Below are 14672 nucleotides of genomic sequence, written 5' to 3'. Positions count from 1 at the left end.
TGTACAGTATGTATGTAAACATATATAACACTAACTAATGCATTTTATATATAAAATGGTTAAATATTAACTAAAAATTATGGGGTTTAAGGCCATTGCCTTTTTCGACTAGGGGTAAGCACGGCTCTGCAGAAGTTAGTTAAAGTCGGATACGCAGAAGCCAATCAAACATATACATCATTCTTCCTAGTTCTTGATTAAATCAATAGTGCAAGAAGACACGAAATTCGTTTACGTTAACCAACCACACCATATATGAGCATGATGAATCAATAAAATCGGTTCAAGCAAAAATTTACAGAAATGGTTTTAATATTGAGTATTAAGTTTTACCACAATACCATGGTTGACGAAAGTCTTGTTTTAAAAAGGCGTTTACGTGGTGAACGTCAACAACACTGTAGTTTAGCTTCGATGAGTATGAACCGTTGGATTAGTTTTGGATCTTTATACACCGTAGAATAAGCTTGCGTTGTCTGTCAGTTGTCAAAGTCAACGTTACATACCCCATCGCTCACTGTCACTGTAGCTTACGGAGTTACGAAGCAACCAAGAAAATTACGTTAATTAAGAATAAATAAATTAATGAACACAAACATAATTTGTTAACAGCCACAATAAATATTTCAAAATCATTTCATAGATTACAAAATCGAGAAATAAATTACAAAAAAAAACAATATAAGAAAAATCAAACTAAACTAGAAGCATCAGGTAGACCTTGACGCCAATCATCATCTCTATTGGTCGCAGAAACTCGACGGTTACCGCCACCGCTGCGATTCACGTTACCGTTACCGTTAACGTTTGCTTCTGTCTGTTTAACGGGGACGTCTGCTCGGCATATGGGACAGTTGGGATGATCTTTGAGCCACGTCTCGATACACGACACGTGAAACGCGTGCTTACACGCGCTCAGTCGCCGGATCTCTTCGCCGTCGCCGAACACCGACAGACACACGGTGCACTCATTCCCGATCTCTTTGGAATGAGTATCTTTCTTGAATTTCACGCCGGAATCAGGCGCGGCGGCGGTCGAGGAGTCTCTATCGGTTGTGTTCGGTGATGTGATATCCACGGTGACATGATCGTCGGAGAAAGAGCTGCTGCGACGGCGGGAGGAGGTGGAGTTGCGGCGGCGGGAAGAACATGGGAAAGTGAAGAAAAGAGCGTATACGAAGGCGGGAACGGCGATGATTGCTACGACGGCGAAGATTAGTATGAGAGGAGTGAAGTTGATGCTCCGAGGAGGCGCCGGGAACGGTGGAGGAGGTCCGATGATGATGAAGGTGGAGTTGGAAGTGATGGTGGTGCCGGGGAAGACGGTGGTGGGAATTGTGGTAGAGGGAGTAGGGACGACGGCTTCGGCGCCGGAGCCGAAGGTGGTGGTATCATTGAACATTATTATTGTGAAATGAAGACTGAAGTTGGTGGGGAAGGAAGATAATAGTGGAAAGTGCTTCTTACTAACTAAGTTTGGTTCTGTTTTTTCCAAATTACTTTTTGTTCCAACAGCGTATAGTCAAAAATATATATTTGTTAATGTGAAATAAACAAAATGATATATATAACACACTAGATTAACGGCATGTTTTATAATTTGATAATTTCAAATGCAACAATCACTTTCGCACATAATTCATTTCTTTGTAAAAAATAGAAACTATTTCAATAGCCACATGGTTTTATTTAGGTCGATAGCATCTCTATTGTTTTTTTTTTTTGAGAACTAGCATCACTATTGCTATAATTAGGCTTGGGAGAATTCTAATATTACCACAAATATGATACTATTTTTATTATTATTATTTTTTATAAATATCTTAAATTTATGATGAAAATAATTAAATTAACTCTCTTAAATTATTTACAAGTGTTTATAAACTCAGTTCTATCCTTATCGTAAACCTTGAACAATAGTTACTAAACTTAAAACCTAAATCGTAGAGTTTTTTGATTAAGTATATTGTGAAAAAACGATATTGTATTTCAAATAATTTTTATTAGATTTTAACTCTATATAAAAACCACAAGTGTAGTTATGGACCTTATGGTAGTACCTAAAGATGGATTTTCAAAAGAATAAATAATTTGTTTTGTGGTTTTTAATTGCTACGAGAATGTAAAAAAAAATTGTAAATGAGATTTGAAATTTTGAAGTAAAAACTTTAGAAAGTAATAGTTTCAAGAAAAATAAAATATGATTAGAACAATTTGTGTTTCAAAAAAAAAGATTTGAACGTTTTCAAACTCAACAATTTTACTAGATTGGAGTTAAAAAAACAATTTTACTAGACTACTTTTTTAAATACTAATCTTATATTTAGACGAATGAGAATGAACTGCATCTAGATGCATGTTTAGATTGTTTTTTTCTTTTCATTCAGTAAAAAATCAAGCTAAACATGCATTTTAAATTGGTTGATCTGTTGAATTCTTTATTTATTTTTATTCAAGGAAGGAAGGAGGATCTTCTTTTCTTTGGTGTTTTGTTATGATGGTACATGGGAGTAGTGGTTGGAAAATTTGGTGGTTGTCGGTGCCACTAAGATTAATCTAATTATTCTTTATTCAATGGCTTTTGGGTCTTTGGGTTTGAGTCGTATACAAATGGGCCAGCAAATTGAGATTTGAAGTGTATTGGAGATTAAGCCCAAAATGCGCAAATATACTTTACGAACATAAACAAACAGCCAGTAAATAAACATTAATCGTCACCGTTAAATAACGGCGGCGACTTTCCACAGTTACATCCAGAGCAGCCGTTTACTACGCAACCAATCTGTTTCTCTCTAAAAAAACAGAGACTATATAGTTCAAGCAATAAAAAATTAACCATTTCACATTATTTGATGCAGTTGAGGCTACCGATTGAGATGAAGCAGGAGCTGTCGATGTGCATTCTCTTGGTTCAAAGTCACTTGACTGCTCAGTGCTCACAAAGAAGCATTTACGAGAAGCTGAATACATATCTTCGGTGGGGATGCCGTCTTCTTCTGGATGAGAAAGTTGATACATTAGAAGGCCAAAGCCACACCCGAAAGCAGCAAAAATGAGATTATAGTACACAAGAAACAGGATGATTCTGAGGAAATATAGCTGTCTAACTTATTGAGGAGAAATACATGAAAATATCCTAGAGGAGGAGCGATCAATGTCCTTAAAAAGATTGATGTTTTCTAGGTTAGAGAAGCATAAGCTTGTTTAAAGCAAGAGGTTTCTCACCTGAGCTCAAAAACTCACTTTGGTTACACAGTCTCGTAATTCAAAAATCTCAGAAATCTATTTCACATGCTCTGTCTGAATACTAGCAAGAATGTCTCAGTCCATCATCAACTTGTCAAAGTAAATTATTTTCTTTCACAGCAAAGTTCTTTCCCGGTTAAAACTCAACGACGCCGTTTTCCTCCCTTCCTCGATGCCATATGGTTATGTCACAGACGCTAGCCAATAAGATAAAAGCACGCAGATCGATACTAGAAACCGTCGATTAAACGACATCCAACGGCCTTTATGTTACGCCACATACGCAAGCCAAAATTAAAAATCACGCGGATCGATATCCACAACCGTAGATTAAACTTAAATCCGACGGATCATATCCTCCTCGAGAAATAAAAAAGAGAAAACACAAAAGATGTATGTTCCTATATAAACCTCTCATCCTCCTCTCAGATCTACACATCGAAAACACACAAGCGAATCTCAATTTAAAACTTTCCGAGAAAAGAAAAATGTCTGGGCGAGGAAAAGGAGGAAAGGGATTGGGAAAGGGAGGAGCCAAGAGGCACAGGAAGGTCCTCCGTGACAACATCCAGGGCATCACGAAGCCTGCGATTCGTCGTTTAGCTAGAAGAGGTGGCGTGAAGCGTATCAGCGGTTTGATCTACGAGGAGACTCGCGGTGTTCTCAAGATCTTTCTCGAGAATGTGATTCGTGATGCCGTTACTTACACTGAGCACGCTAGGAGGAAGACGGTGACGGCGATGGATGTTGTCTACGCGTTGAAGAGGCAGGGACGAACTTTATATGGATTCGGCGGTTGATGGGATGATTTTGTAAATCGCGTTTGTCTTTAGGGTTTGTTTAATCTATTAAAGCTGTTTTAGAGTTTCGTTTAGAATGTTTCAGCGTTTTGAATTGAATGAAAACACTTTTTCTCTACTAGCTTTTGCAAAAGTGTCGGTATAGTTAAGCTGAATCGTCGTTTTAACTAAGAACAAATTAAGCAACTCCTTACCTCGTTAACCGGTATTGTGATATAATTGGTTACTGTATCTCCGGTTGGATTCTTGGTCTTAAACCTTTTCATTGCCAAACCGAAACGAAGAACTACTCGTTTTTGTATATAAACCTGGGTTAGAAAATTTTGTAACAAATTGTTCGAAATTAAATTAAACACACTTGATATGAATGTTGAAAATAGGAGGCTCAATTGCTGCTAACTACTAACCTCCGAATAGTTTCTTTTTTGGGCTTTATATCCCGTTATGGTTTGGGCTTCAATTTTCACTGGCCCAGATTATGAGACGACGTCGTTTTACTAATGACTCGTTAACTTTCCCGTGTACTTCGCACGTGCCATAAAACACGTACGCGTATAACGCCAGTCACCACCGTTTATTACCAAACAAGTAAGCGAAGAAACACACATCTGTCTCATCAGATCTGTTCGTGTCGGGTCAAACCAGATCTTGTTGTATCACTCGGTGATCGGAGCCACGATGGCGGCAGCGAGACGATTACGCACGCTCCAATCACAGGCCGAGAACAAGGTATGCGTCGACTGCTCCCAGAAGAATCCTCAATGGGCCTCCGTCTCCTACGGCATCTTCATGTGCCTAGAGTGCTCAGGCAAGCACCGAGGCCTAGGCGTCCACATCTCCTTCGTCAGATCCGTCACCATGGATTCCTGGTCCGAGATCCAGATCAAGAAAATGGAATCCGGCGGCAACGAGCGGCTCAACAAGTTCCTCGCTCTCTACGGGATCTCCAAGGAGACGGACATCGTGGCAAAGTACAATTCGAACGCCGCGTCGGTGTATCGAGATCGGATCCAGGCGTTGGCGGAGGGGAGGCAGTGGAGGGACCCGCCGGTTGTGAAGGAGTCGGTGTCGGTGAGTAAGAAGAAGCCTCCGTTAGGGAACGGGAACAACAATGGGGGGTGGGATGATTGGGAGGCTGATGATTCTTTCAGATCTTCGAGCGATATGAGGAGGAATCAGTCTGCGAGTGATTTTAGAGCGTCGGGAGGTCGTGGTGCTCCGGCGAAGTCGAAGTCGTCGGAGGATATTTACTCGAGGTCGCAGCTTGAGGCTTCTGCTGCGAATAAAGAGAGTTTCTTTGCGAAGAGGATGGCTGAGAATGAGAATAAGCCTGAGGGGCTTCCTCCTTCGCAAGGAGGGAAGTATGTGGGGTTTGGATCGAGCCCTGGTCCTGCTCCGAGGAGTAATTATCAGGGTGGTGGTGGTGGTGGAGATGTTTTCTCTGTCATGTCTGAGGTAAAGTTTGATGCTTTTGATAATAATCAGATTAGATGTTGAGTTGAGTGACTTTTTCTCTCTCATGTGTGAGGTAAAGTTTGATGCTTTTGATAGTGATCAGATTAGATTAGATGTTGAGCTGAGTGACGTCTTCTCTGTTATGTCTGAGGTAAAATTGATGCTTTTGTTGGTGATCAGATTAGATTTTGTTGGTGATCAGATTTGATTAGATGTTTAGTTGCGTGACTTTTTCTCTGTCCATGTCTGCTTGATGCTTTTGATGGTGGTCAGATTAGAGTAGATGTTGAGTTGAGTAATTTGATCTCTGTTTATTTTATTGTGTTCGTTTTGCTCAAACAGGGGTTCGGAAGATTGTCTCTTGTTGCCGCATCTGCTGCGAATGTTGTTCAGACAGGAACCATGGAGTTCACTTCCAAGGTACTTCTTTTATCATTCTGTTCTATCATTGGCTTAGGTTGTATCCAATTACCCTTAAAACCACATTTGATTCGAAGTGAAGACACTCTTCTTAGTAGCAAATCTGTAGTCTTCTTTTCTCATTTCCATGTTTGGTATCTAATTGCGCCTAGGCTTCCAGTCTAGTATGTAACAAAAAACAAGTGTCTTGTTCAGCTGCATAATTGTCTAGTTAGATCAACTAGAGTAAAGTTTAGTTTAACATGGGAAACTTTTGTTCATTTGCAGGTCAAAGAAGGTGGCTTAGATCACACGGTGAGTGAGACTGTTAACGTTGTTGCGAGTAAGACAACAGAGATAGGACAGAGAACTTGGGGGATCATGAAAGGAGTAATGGCAATCGCTTCACAAAAGGTTGAAGAGTTCACTAAAGAAGAAGCATCAACCTGGAACCAACAGAATACAAACGAGGGCAACGGTTACTACCAGAACAAAGCAGCAACAAATTCATCTCTTGGAGGGTCGCAATCATCATCAAGCTACCAAAACAATAAACGTAGTTCTTGGGATGACTGGGGAGAAGAGAACAATACCAAAAAGGAAACAGCATCACAAAGTGGTTACCACAACAGTCATGGTAACTCTAGTTCTTGGGATGACTGGGGAGAAGAGAAGAACAATACCAAAAAGGAAACAGCACCAAAGGTGTCTACTTCTAATGATGATGATGGCTGGGCTGGTTGGGGTGATAATGATGGTAAAGATGATGATGATGATGGCTATTATCAGAGTGCTGCAGGAGATAAGAAATCTGTAGGTCACAATGGGAAGTCAGACACTGCTTGGACCGGTGGAGGTTTTCTCTAGCGGTAATCAAGTAAACAAACTAATCAAACATATTATTATTATTACTACAATTGTTGTAACACTTACCTCTAAAACCGCAGGTGTTTCAGGATAAATGGTGAATGAAGTTGTACACTTGAGGACAAAAGCAAAGCCTAGCGCTCTGTCACAAATAGATAGAGCAGAGAGTGGTGATCTCAACCATTTTCTCATTATCGATTGCTTGGCGTTCATTGATCGTCATTGTTTGTTTCTTCTACACTATAGTTTCTATTATAATTGTACAAGCATTACAGAGGGCTGCTTACCAATCTATGCAGGTTAGTATTCAGCTCTTTTTTTTTGAGATTCGAACTTTTTTTTTTTTTTTGAAAATCTGTAATGACCACAAAACATTTTTCCTCTTTTCTATTATTCTCTTCTTTCTCAATCACAAATATTTACCATGACTGATGAGTGATGATTCTATAATCAATAAATTTAAATGTGTTATCAATATTTACATTTTTGTTATATTTGCACCACAAAATGTTTTATGAATATTATTCTATTCATATTAGTTAATAATAAACTATATTTTTCAACTCAAAATTCATAATTCCCAATAGAAACAACAAAAATTCTTTATCAAAGCTTAAGAGAGCCTTCTTCAAACTCTTAAAACATTTCTTTAGACTTTTAAAACGTAAGGATGACTGGATAATATAATTCGCTAAATTTAAATATAATAATATCCTGTGAATATTTATGTTAATTATTGCTCGAAATGAAACTAAAGAGATTACATATCAAGAGGATGCTGCACATACCCCATATCCCACGAGGATAAGTCTATGCAATGTTATAGTATTATTTTATAATGGGCCTACGTTAAAGGGCTGCTTCTTCTTCCTCCCAAAGGCCCATTGTCCGTACCACAACGGCGGAGACAGCGACCACTATGGCTGCAAATACCGGCGGCACAACGAGGTCCATCTTCGACCTCCGGAACAGATTCGCCGGTAAACACAACACCTCCGCAGGAATATCCAAGGGCACCAGAACGGCAGCGTCGGAGCCGCAGCGGCGCGACGACTCCACCGACGAAGACGACGGGTAAATCGCCGACACGAACGCGAACTCCGGTGCGAGAGAGATAATCGCGACGGTGATCGTCAGAAACGCCGTCCAGGTAGCGCCGTAGAGGAAAAGCGGAATCCGCCAGCCGAAGCGGTGAGTCAGAGACGAGAATAGACGGCGAATCATCGAAAGGTTGCTTCTTAAAGCATAATCGTCTCTCTCTGTCGATTTATAGCGAGAAGACTTCAGCCATGGAGATGGAGTAGCTTTGATGAAGAAGATAAGTAGAGAGAAAGAGGTTAACCAAATCTCACCTGCTCTTTGATATTTCTAACGACGTATGCGGAAACTCTAAAACGACCAAGTTTATCGCCGTTTTAGTTACCGCTTGAAGTCGTTATTTACCGTTATTTTATTTCGTTGGTGTTAGAAAAAAATTGTTATCAATTATTAAAACATATTTTCAGAATCTGAAATAATCAAATAGAAAATAATTTATAAATTATTTTTATAACTTTTATACAGTTTGCATACAATTCATTTTTAAAATTTATTTATTTATATTGCAGAAATTATATTTGCTAGCATAGTTTATGTTTTCATATTAGATTTAAAAAAATATTTTATAATTCAAAAATTTAGAAAATATAGTGTATAAATTTTATTCTAACTATCATTAATTTATAATAGTTGACAAAAATCATTAATTTATAATAATATTATATTAAAAATTAATTAACATATTATTTTATTTAAAATATTCAATTTTTTTTGTAAGATCTTGGTAGATTCTTTATCAAACAGATTTTGATGTAAATATAATAAAATTTAAATTTATACTTAAAATTGTTTTTATTAATATTCTTATTGATATTTTTCGAAATAACATATATTTGATTAATTAATGTAAATAATCAAATATGTTATATTAAATGTTTAATGAAATTGTCTTTTTATGATTTTGGTACATTAGATTTTTTGTACTTCTCTTTTAATAGAGAAGATTTCCAATATCATATAAAATAAAACAATTTTCGCATTTTTAGAAGGTTATTTGTAACCGAAATGATGATCTGAGTGCTTTCTACAACTTCAATTTACAAATCATGCTTTAAATAAATAATTAAAAGTTACAACCTAAAAGTTAACTTAGAAAATATGGCAATAGAAACTACAGCTACAACTACATCACAAAAACTTATAGTCTCTTTTTAAAGCAAAATAAAATAAAATCACATTATATCAATCAAAATCTTAGTTTTTTATATTCTTGGATTAGGTGCAATGAGTCATCTAATGTTTGGATGGCCTAAAACTCTAAATGGTACATGTCTATATGTAAATTTAGTTAGACTGCAAACTAATAAGATCTATGAAACAAGACAACAATTAAAAATTGCAATAGAAGATATTGTGAAAACAATTAAATTCTAAAAATGATGAAGGAATTTTATTATTCAAAATTATATAAATCAAAGAGTAGTAAACTTAAACATCATGTGTGTTTAATAACATATCTTTCTATGTATGAATTTCTTGAAATATCCTTTTAGCCGCCATCCTGTAAATCCATTGCCACCAAAACCTTTTTCAACATACATACATATATACTCACATATTACATATATACATATGATACATGAATTATACATACCGAGGGAGTACATGTGTTTTATGACATTTGATACCAACACAATCGTGAATGCATTTGTCAACTCCTTCAAAAAATATTTGGCACGAGGAAATGCACCTATCATAACAAGCTTCATACGATTCACTCATTGCTGGTAATGGCATCATCGTCAATGCAATAAACATAATCATCAACATGCATATACACTTCTTTTCCATCTTTTGTTTTTATTTTTAGGTTTGTGTATCTTCTATGTTTGTCTTTTTTTGATGCCTCTGATTACTATGAACAATCCCTATTTATAGCTTTATAAATTTTTTATTATTGGTAACATTTGTTTGATTTGAATATTTGTATATATTGTTCAACGGAAATTAAATTGGTTGGATTTTTGGTCTTGATAAAAAAAATCTCTTTACATTTTGGGAGAGTAACATTTAGTTTGTAATTTACTTACATATATGCCATGCTTAGGTGTCAATCCTACAATGATTCTCAACCTAAATAATTAACTCCATTTTCTTTACTACAATATTTACAAGATATGCTACTATCATTCAATATACTATTGCTGTTTTCCCATTTACATTAAAATTAAATATTAAACATTAACTTTTACAATATTTTCTAATAAATCCAATATTGCGCACGTTAACACGTAAACTTCTTATTTGCCATACTTACTCGTCCTATTTCGCATGTAGTTAAAGCAACATATCCATATGAGATTGTAAAAAAAGCACATATCTAAACCGTAGATAGACTTAAATATGGGTATGTAAGAAACTATTGTAAATATTTTCTTACATACTCTATGCAATGATATCATAACTTGCTGAGATCGTAGAAGACCATTAAACCATTTTATGCAAACACATAAAATCAATGGAAAATTATATTTATAAAAGTTAGACAAAAATGCAGTAAACAACACAATATGTCACATTCATAAATTTGACAAACGGTTATCACAAACCGAATTGTAATTCAAACAACGTGGTTAGCATACCGAATAAAAATTGGTTTACTATCTGATACAAATGTATACATGAAAAGTAAGAATGAATATAATCGCAATTCACAGACACAAAAAATGAGAAAACAATTCTAACTTCATCTCAAATTTAATACCACTTTTTAAAAATGAAATATCTTCCCTAACCACCGTAATTTTTTCTCATATTTGTCTATTATACAAAAATAAAACACTCGTTAAGTATTATTGTAAGGAAACTTTATCTTTGGATTCACTCATGTCAGGGGAGGTCATATATTTCATGCGACACGAGTGCAATTCGCCTCGTTCCAAAAACCTTAAACGTCGTCAAATTGCATCAATTGATCATGCACGATTCCCTCAAGTATGGGGTTGAGTTCATAACGTCACTTTCTTCGTCAGAATTTATCTTTTAGCGAGTCGTGTCTTCCTCGTCTTGTCTCGGATGTCCTAATTTCACGGGCCTTTTTGAAATTATACCAGATATAGGTGGAGGTGTAAAATCCATCTCCAACATGTCTGGTTTGGGTCAACGGTAACAACACAAACTCTCTAGGATATCATTTGTAATCCATGCGACGTTAAAGTTTAGTTCCCTTCGAAATGTTTTTTTACAAAATGAAAGATTTTTGGCCTAAGCTTATTTTATAGTGAGGCTCTTTGTGCTTTAAGATAAGTTATAGTTTGAGAAGTCCATATATATATTTTATCAAACCCATAAAAGCGACCTTCTCTTTCTGTCACACTGTTAACGATAGGCCGAATATATGAATAAACTTTACTGACACCAATATCTTGTTGGCGCAAGTTGTAGATTCTCCAACCAATTTAATTTTCGTTGTGTGTTTCATATAACGCTGTTGTGTTAGACTCTCTTAAGACTCTCAGTTTCTAAAGTAAAATTGCTCCAAATAAGACAATGTAAACTCAAATAGCAAAGTTCCATTGAGTTATATTTCACAAAGGTGAAACTAAATTACAAAAAAAAAAAAAAAAAAAAGAGAAAACAAGAACCAAGCTTCAACAAAGTCTTCACAATAGTGTTTAAGATTCAACCATTACTCATATAAGAAAAGCTGAAGTCAAACTGAAACAGGAAACACACACACAAAAGTGATTTTGATTATTTATTAGACAAAAAAGAGGGAGAAAAGCTGCCAATGCCATTCAAGAAGATGCTGCAACTATAGGCATCTGAGTAACCCAATCAAACTTCTCGCGGCTGTGTTTGCGAGCAGCTTGCTTCTTGTCCTTGCCACTACGAGAGGAAGAGTTCTTCTGACCTTTCTTTCCTTTCTTCTTGTGGTTGTCTTTGCTCTTGGACTTGTGCTGCTGTTGCTTCTTGTTTCTTGTGTGCGAGGCTATGGAGGGAGGAGGGTCATACACGTCATCCGCCCATGAAACACTCGACTTCTTCAGTGACAAGCCGTGCTTCTCCCGGCTGCCTTTTATGGCCGGGATGAGAACAACTGGTGTCTGATGCGAATTAAACAAAAATGTGAGAAAGAGAGATAATCAGGGAATATACAATATGAAAACAACTTCACTATAAAAATTACAGAAACAGTGAGAGACACTTGTAGACTTGCTATAACCAGTTTATAATGATAACAGTCTTGCATACAACAAGTAACAAGGTACAACCCCAATAGGCCACTGTGAATATGAATAGATAGTTGTCACAAAAAAAAAGAATAGACAATTAACTTACAATATTAACATTGTCATCCTTGTTTTCATCATCTGAGGGTAAAGATTCTAAAGTGGATTTGCCTAAATCCTTGGTAACTGAATCTTCATTCTCGGTTTGGTGTATATAACCAGTTTCATCTCCATCAGACTCCTGAGACTCTTCAGATCCAGCATGAGAGGAATGCTTCGAGCCATTACAGCATTGCGTAGGAGGACTCGAAGTGGAGATGTCAAAGTCCGCATCTTTGAAATCCAGCGTACCACAAACAGAGCTCATATCCAACTAAAGCAGGAGATTAGTCAGTCACACAGTAGTAGTAACTGCCCACGAACAAAGTCCAAAGTTAATATCACAAATAAATAATTTTGACCTCACAAAAGGGAAACAGAGATTCACAGGGATAAAAAAAGTCCATACCTTTATTGGTTGTAACTTGCAAACCAAGCAACGCCCAGAAGGTTGAAAAACAACAACGATCGAGCTAGGAAAATCTCAAGAACCAGACAAGGAGGACGAGAGAAGAAAAGGGTCAACGAGAACAGATAAGAAGAAGAAGGAGAAGGAAACGTTAACTAAGATTACCACGCCAATCAGACTTTTCAAGAGGTTTAAGACGATGCGAAGACAAACCAGAATGATAAGGAGTCAACGAAGGAATCAAAAGTAGAAGGAGGAGAAGCTTGGTGGGCACCGAAGGCATTATTATCTTATGCTCTTCGAAACCCTAGAACCCAACGTAAAAGCCCTAATTCTCGAATTTCGATTCTAAAGTTGCAGAGATCTCAGATGCGGCAAGAAAACACCAAGAGAGAGAGAGAGGGATGATTCTCCAAACGAGACGTGAGACCCTAGATTCGAATCATGGAAACAAGACAAAAGTCAATGAGGATTTATATCCACAGCGAATTAGGGCGTGAGGATGAAGATAAAGAAAGGGAGCTAATTTGAGAAGACGACGACGACGAAGATGATGAAGAGAGACGGAAGAAAGAAGTAACGGTGACGTTTTAAATGATCATGACTGTACACGTGTTCTTTATGAGCCTTGATATTTTTATTATCTTGGGTCATGTTATGCTCTAATGGGCCGAGAATAATTATTTTGAGGAAATAAATGTCAGCAAACTCTACCTAATAGACCCGTATGTTAGGTGGATCCCAATTGTGTTCCTATTTAGTTTGGTTTTATTTATGTTTGTTAAGTTTAATCAGGTTATTTTAAAGTTTTTTTATATTTTGGTTACGAAAATATAATTTATAAAACATAAATTTTTTTATAATTTTGACATTTTTTTAAATATTTAAACATAAAACCAAATATCACAATAAAAAATGTGATATATTATCTTCAAACCTAATCATATGTAGGTTTCAGTTTTGAAAGTAGTGTTTGTTAATTATGTTTCTTCTATTCATTTAAAAGTAAAATTTATAAAATTAGATTAGATGTTTAAATATTTTAAATCTAAATACTATTAATGTAATTAGTTAATGTAATTAAATAAACACTTTAATTTTTCTATTCGGTTCGGTTTAAAACCAAGCTAAATTGAGTTATTTGGATTGATAAAACTTTTAACCAAATGGTTGGAGTATGTAGTTTGGTTCGGTTAGGTCGGTTCAGTTTGGTTCATTTCAGGTTTTTTTTTTGTAAATCCCAAAGGGTCCCTATTATTTTTTTGATCTATAATTAATAAATGTTTGATGCAGTGGCATAGATTAATGGATGGTGAAGATTATTTAGGACCTTTACCATCTAACGCCCTGGTTACTTAGATTGTGCCTGTACACTTCCCAAGTTATCCCATGGTCGAGAGAGTTAAACGGCCCGTTTACATCACTCCTTTCGTTTCGACGAGTTTTCAGCAATTTATACTTCTATTACTTTTCTTAAGTTTTTCATTTTTGTTGATGGTTGTAGTTTTTTATAACTTTGAAGTTTGAAGCGGAGGTTCCTACATACATGATACATTTTGATGGGTCCAGAATTACTGAACTAGCCAACTAGGCAAGGTTGATGAGAGTGTAAAGCATACATCCTAATTCCTAAAAGGGGCTGAACCTCTGGCTAGAGTACGGTAGAACCAACTCTTTGCACTAATCACTAGGTCACAACACTTTGGTATGCTTGTAGTTCTTGATATTGGTCCTCGTTTAATATGTATTGTTTACATTGGCGATTGGTCTTAAAGGAAGTTTAGTTACAAAAGGGTATTACGAGTCTTTTTGCTTACTTCCATTAAGTCATTCTTTTCTAATATTTTCATTACTTCTAGTATGATTAGTTATCACTGATAACTTATCAGTTACTATATACTAACTATGATTTTGTATGTTTTTTTATAGGCTTATTTTCTAGGTTTTCGTTTTACTATGAATAGACATCAGGAATTGGATCCGTAACAATGAGCAGCACTTAATGTCAATAAGATTCTAGTGGGGAACAAGTCTGATATGGACGAAAGCAAAAGAGAATCTTTACCTCTTCCCTCCATGTTTGGTATTTTCTTACTTATTTTCCACGTGATTTTCCAAGACATCACT

At 36.2% G+C, this 14672-nt stretch overlaps 5 protein-coding genes and 1 long non-coding RNA gene across 10 annotated transcripts; 2 read left to right on the top strand and 4 right to left on the bottom strand.

Moving 5' to 3' along the window:
- Positions 1 to 547: 547 nt before the first annotated feature.
- Positions 548 to 1680, bottom strand: LOC106392875 (RING-H2 finger protein ATL33-like). Its single transcript, XM_013833651.3, has one exon. It carries the CDS (start codon positions 1400 to 1402, stop codon positions 692 to 694), a length of 711 nt encoding a protein of 236 aa, XP_013689105.2. The 5' UTR covers positions 1403 to 1680; the 3' UTR covers positions 548 to 691.
- A 1915-nt stretch (positions 1681 to 3595) lies between these two features.
- LOC106392865 (histone H4) lies at positions 3596 to 4164 on the top strand. The gene has a single exon (XM_013833644.3). It carries the CDS (start codon positions 3642 to 3644, stop codon positions 4044 to 4046), a length of 405 nt encoding a protein of 134 aa, XP_013689098.2. The 5' UTR covers positions 3596 to 3641; the 3' UTR covers positions 4047 to 4164.
- Positions 4165 to 4621: 457 nt separating this feature from the next.
- On the top strand, positions 4622 to 7244 carry LOC106392843 (ADP-ribosylation factor GTPase-activating protein AGD7). 4 transcript variants are annotated; one of them, XM_013833630.3, is made up of 4 exons: positions 4622 to 5501; positions 5844 to 5921; positions 6189 to 6769; positions 6857 to 7244. In XM_013833630.3, the coding sequence occupies exons 1-3, from the start codon at positions 4725 to 4727 to the stop codon at positions 6765 to 6767; spliced, it is 1434 nt and encodes a 477-aa protein (XP_013689084.2). In that variant the 5' UTR covers positions 4622 to 4724; the 3' UTR covers positions 6768 to 6769; positions 6857 to 7244. The 4 variants fall into 4 exon arrangements, with proteins under 4 accessions (XP_013689084.2, XP_013689089.2, XP_022571670.2 ...); XM_013833635.3 differs by having other exon boundaries at positions 6189 to 6777; XM_022715949.2 differs by having other exon boundaries at positions 6189 to 6777; positions 6848 to 7244.
- A 194-nt stretch (positions 7245 to 7438) lies between these two features.
- On the bottom strand, positions 7439 to 8302 carry LOC106392836. Its single transcript, XM_013833615.3, has one exon. The coding sequence runs from the start codon at positions 7989 to 7991 to the stop codon at positions 7617 to 7619; it is 375 nt and encodes a 124-aa protein (XP_013689069.2). The 5' UTR covers positions 7992 to 8302; the 3' UTR covers positions 7439 to 7616.
- Positions 8303 to 9242: 940 nt separating this feature from the next.
- LOC125606832 lies at positions 9243 to 9991 on the bottom strand. Its single transcript, XR_007338051.1, has 2 exons — positions 9460 to 9991; positions 9243 to 9366 (listed from the first exon to the last, which is right to left on the bottom strand). It is a non-coding gene; the product is annotated as an uncharacterized LOC125606832 (long non-coding RNA).
- A 1463-nt stretch (positions 9992 to 11454) lies between these two features.
- On the bottom strand, positions 11455 to 13127 carry LOC106392811. 2 transcript variants are annotated; one of them, XM_013833592.3, is made up of 3 exons: positions 12546 to 13127; positions 12147 to 12448; positions 11455 to 11914 (listed from the first exon to the last, which is right to left on the bottom strand). In XM_013833592.3, exons 2-3 carry the CDS (start codon positions 12402 to 12404, stop codon positions 11603 to 11605), a joined length of 570 nt encoding a protein of 189 aa, XP_013689046.2. In that variant the 5' UTR covers positions 12405 to 12448; positions 12546 to 13127; the 3' UTR covers positions 11455 to 11602. The 2 variants fall into 2 exon arrangements, with proteins under 2 accessions (XP_013689046.2, XP_013689054.2); XM_013833600.3 differs by having other exon boundaries at positions 11455 to 11911.
- Between the last annotated feature and the right edge of the window lie 1545 nt (positions 13128 to 14672).

This window comes from Brassica napus, chromosome A3 (genome assembly GCF_020379485.1).
Source record: "Brassica napus cultivar Da-Ae chromosome A3, Da-Ae, whole genome shotgun sequence".
NCBI lineage: Eukaryota > Viridiplantae > Streptophyta > Magnoliopsida > Brassicales > Brassicaceae > Brassica > Brassica napus.
Note: the sequence above shows the minus strand (reverse complement) of the source record. Positions and strands in the feature narration are given on the sequence as shown.

Bases quoted from the DNA above. Each gene is read 5' to 3' on its own strand.
- LOC106392811 (XM_013833592.3), bottom strand. From the start codon at position 12,404: ATGAGCTCTGTTTGTGGTACGCTGGATTTCAAAGATGCGGACTTTGAC. The intron at 11,915-12,146 runs GTAAGTTAATTG...TTTAATTCGCAT, and splicing joins AGGATGACAATGTTAATATT to CAGACACCAGTTGTTCTCAT.
- LOC106392865 (XM_013833644.3), top strand. From the start codon at position 3,642: ATGTTCCTATATAAACCTCTCATCCTCCTCTCAGATCTACACATCGAA.
- LOC106392836 (XM_013833615.3), bottom strand. From the start codon at position 7,991: ATGATTCGCCGTCTATTCTCGTCTCTGACTCACCGCTTCGGCTGGCGG.
- LOC106392875 (XM_013833651.3), bottom strand. From the start codon at position 1,402: ATGTTCAATGATACCACCACCTTCGGCTCCGGCGCCGAAGCCGTCGTC.
- LOC106392843 (XM_013833630.3), top strand. From the start codon at position 4,725: ATGGCGGCAGCGAGACGATTACGCACGCTCCAATCACAGGCCGAGAAC. The intron at 5,502-5,843 runs GTAAAGTTTGAT...TTGCTCAAACAG, and splicing joins TTTTCTCTGTCATGTCTGAG to GGGTTCGGAAGATTGTCTCT. The intron at 5,922-6,188 runs GTACTTCTTTTA...GTTCATTTGCAG, and splicing joins CCATGGAGTTCACTTCCAAG to GTCAAAGAAGGTGGCTTAGA.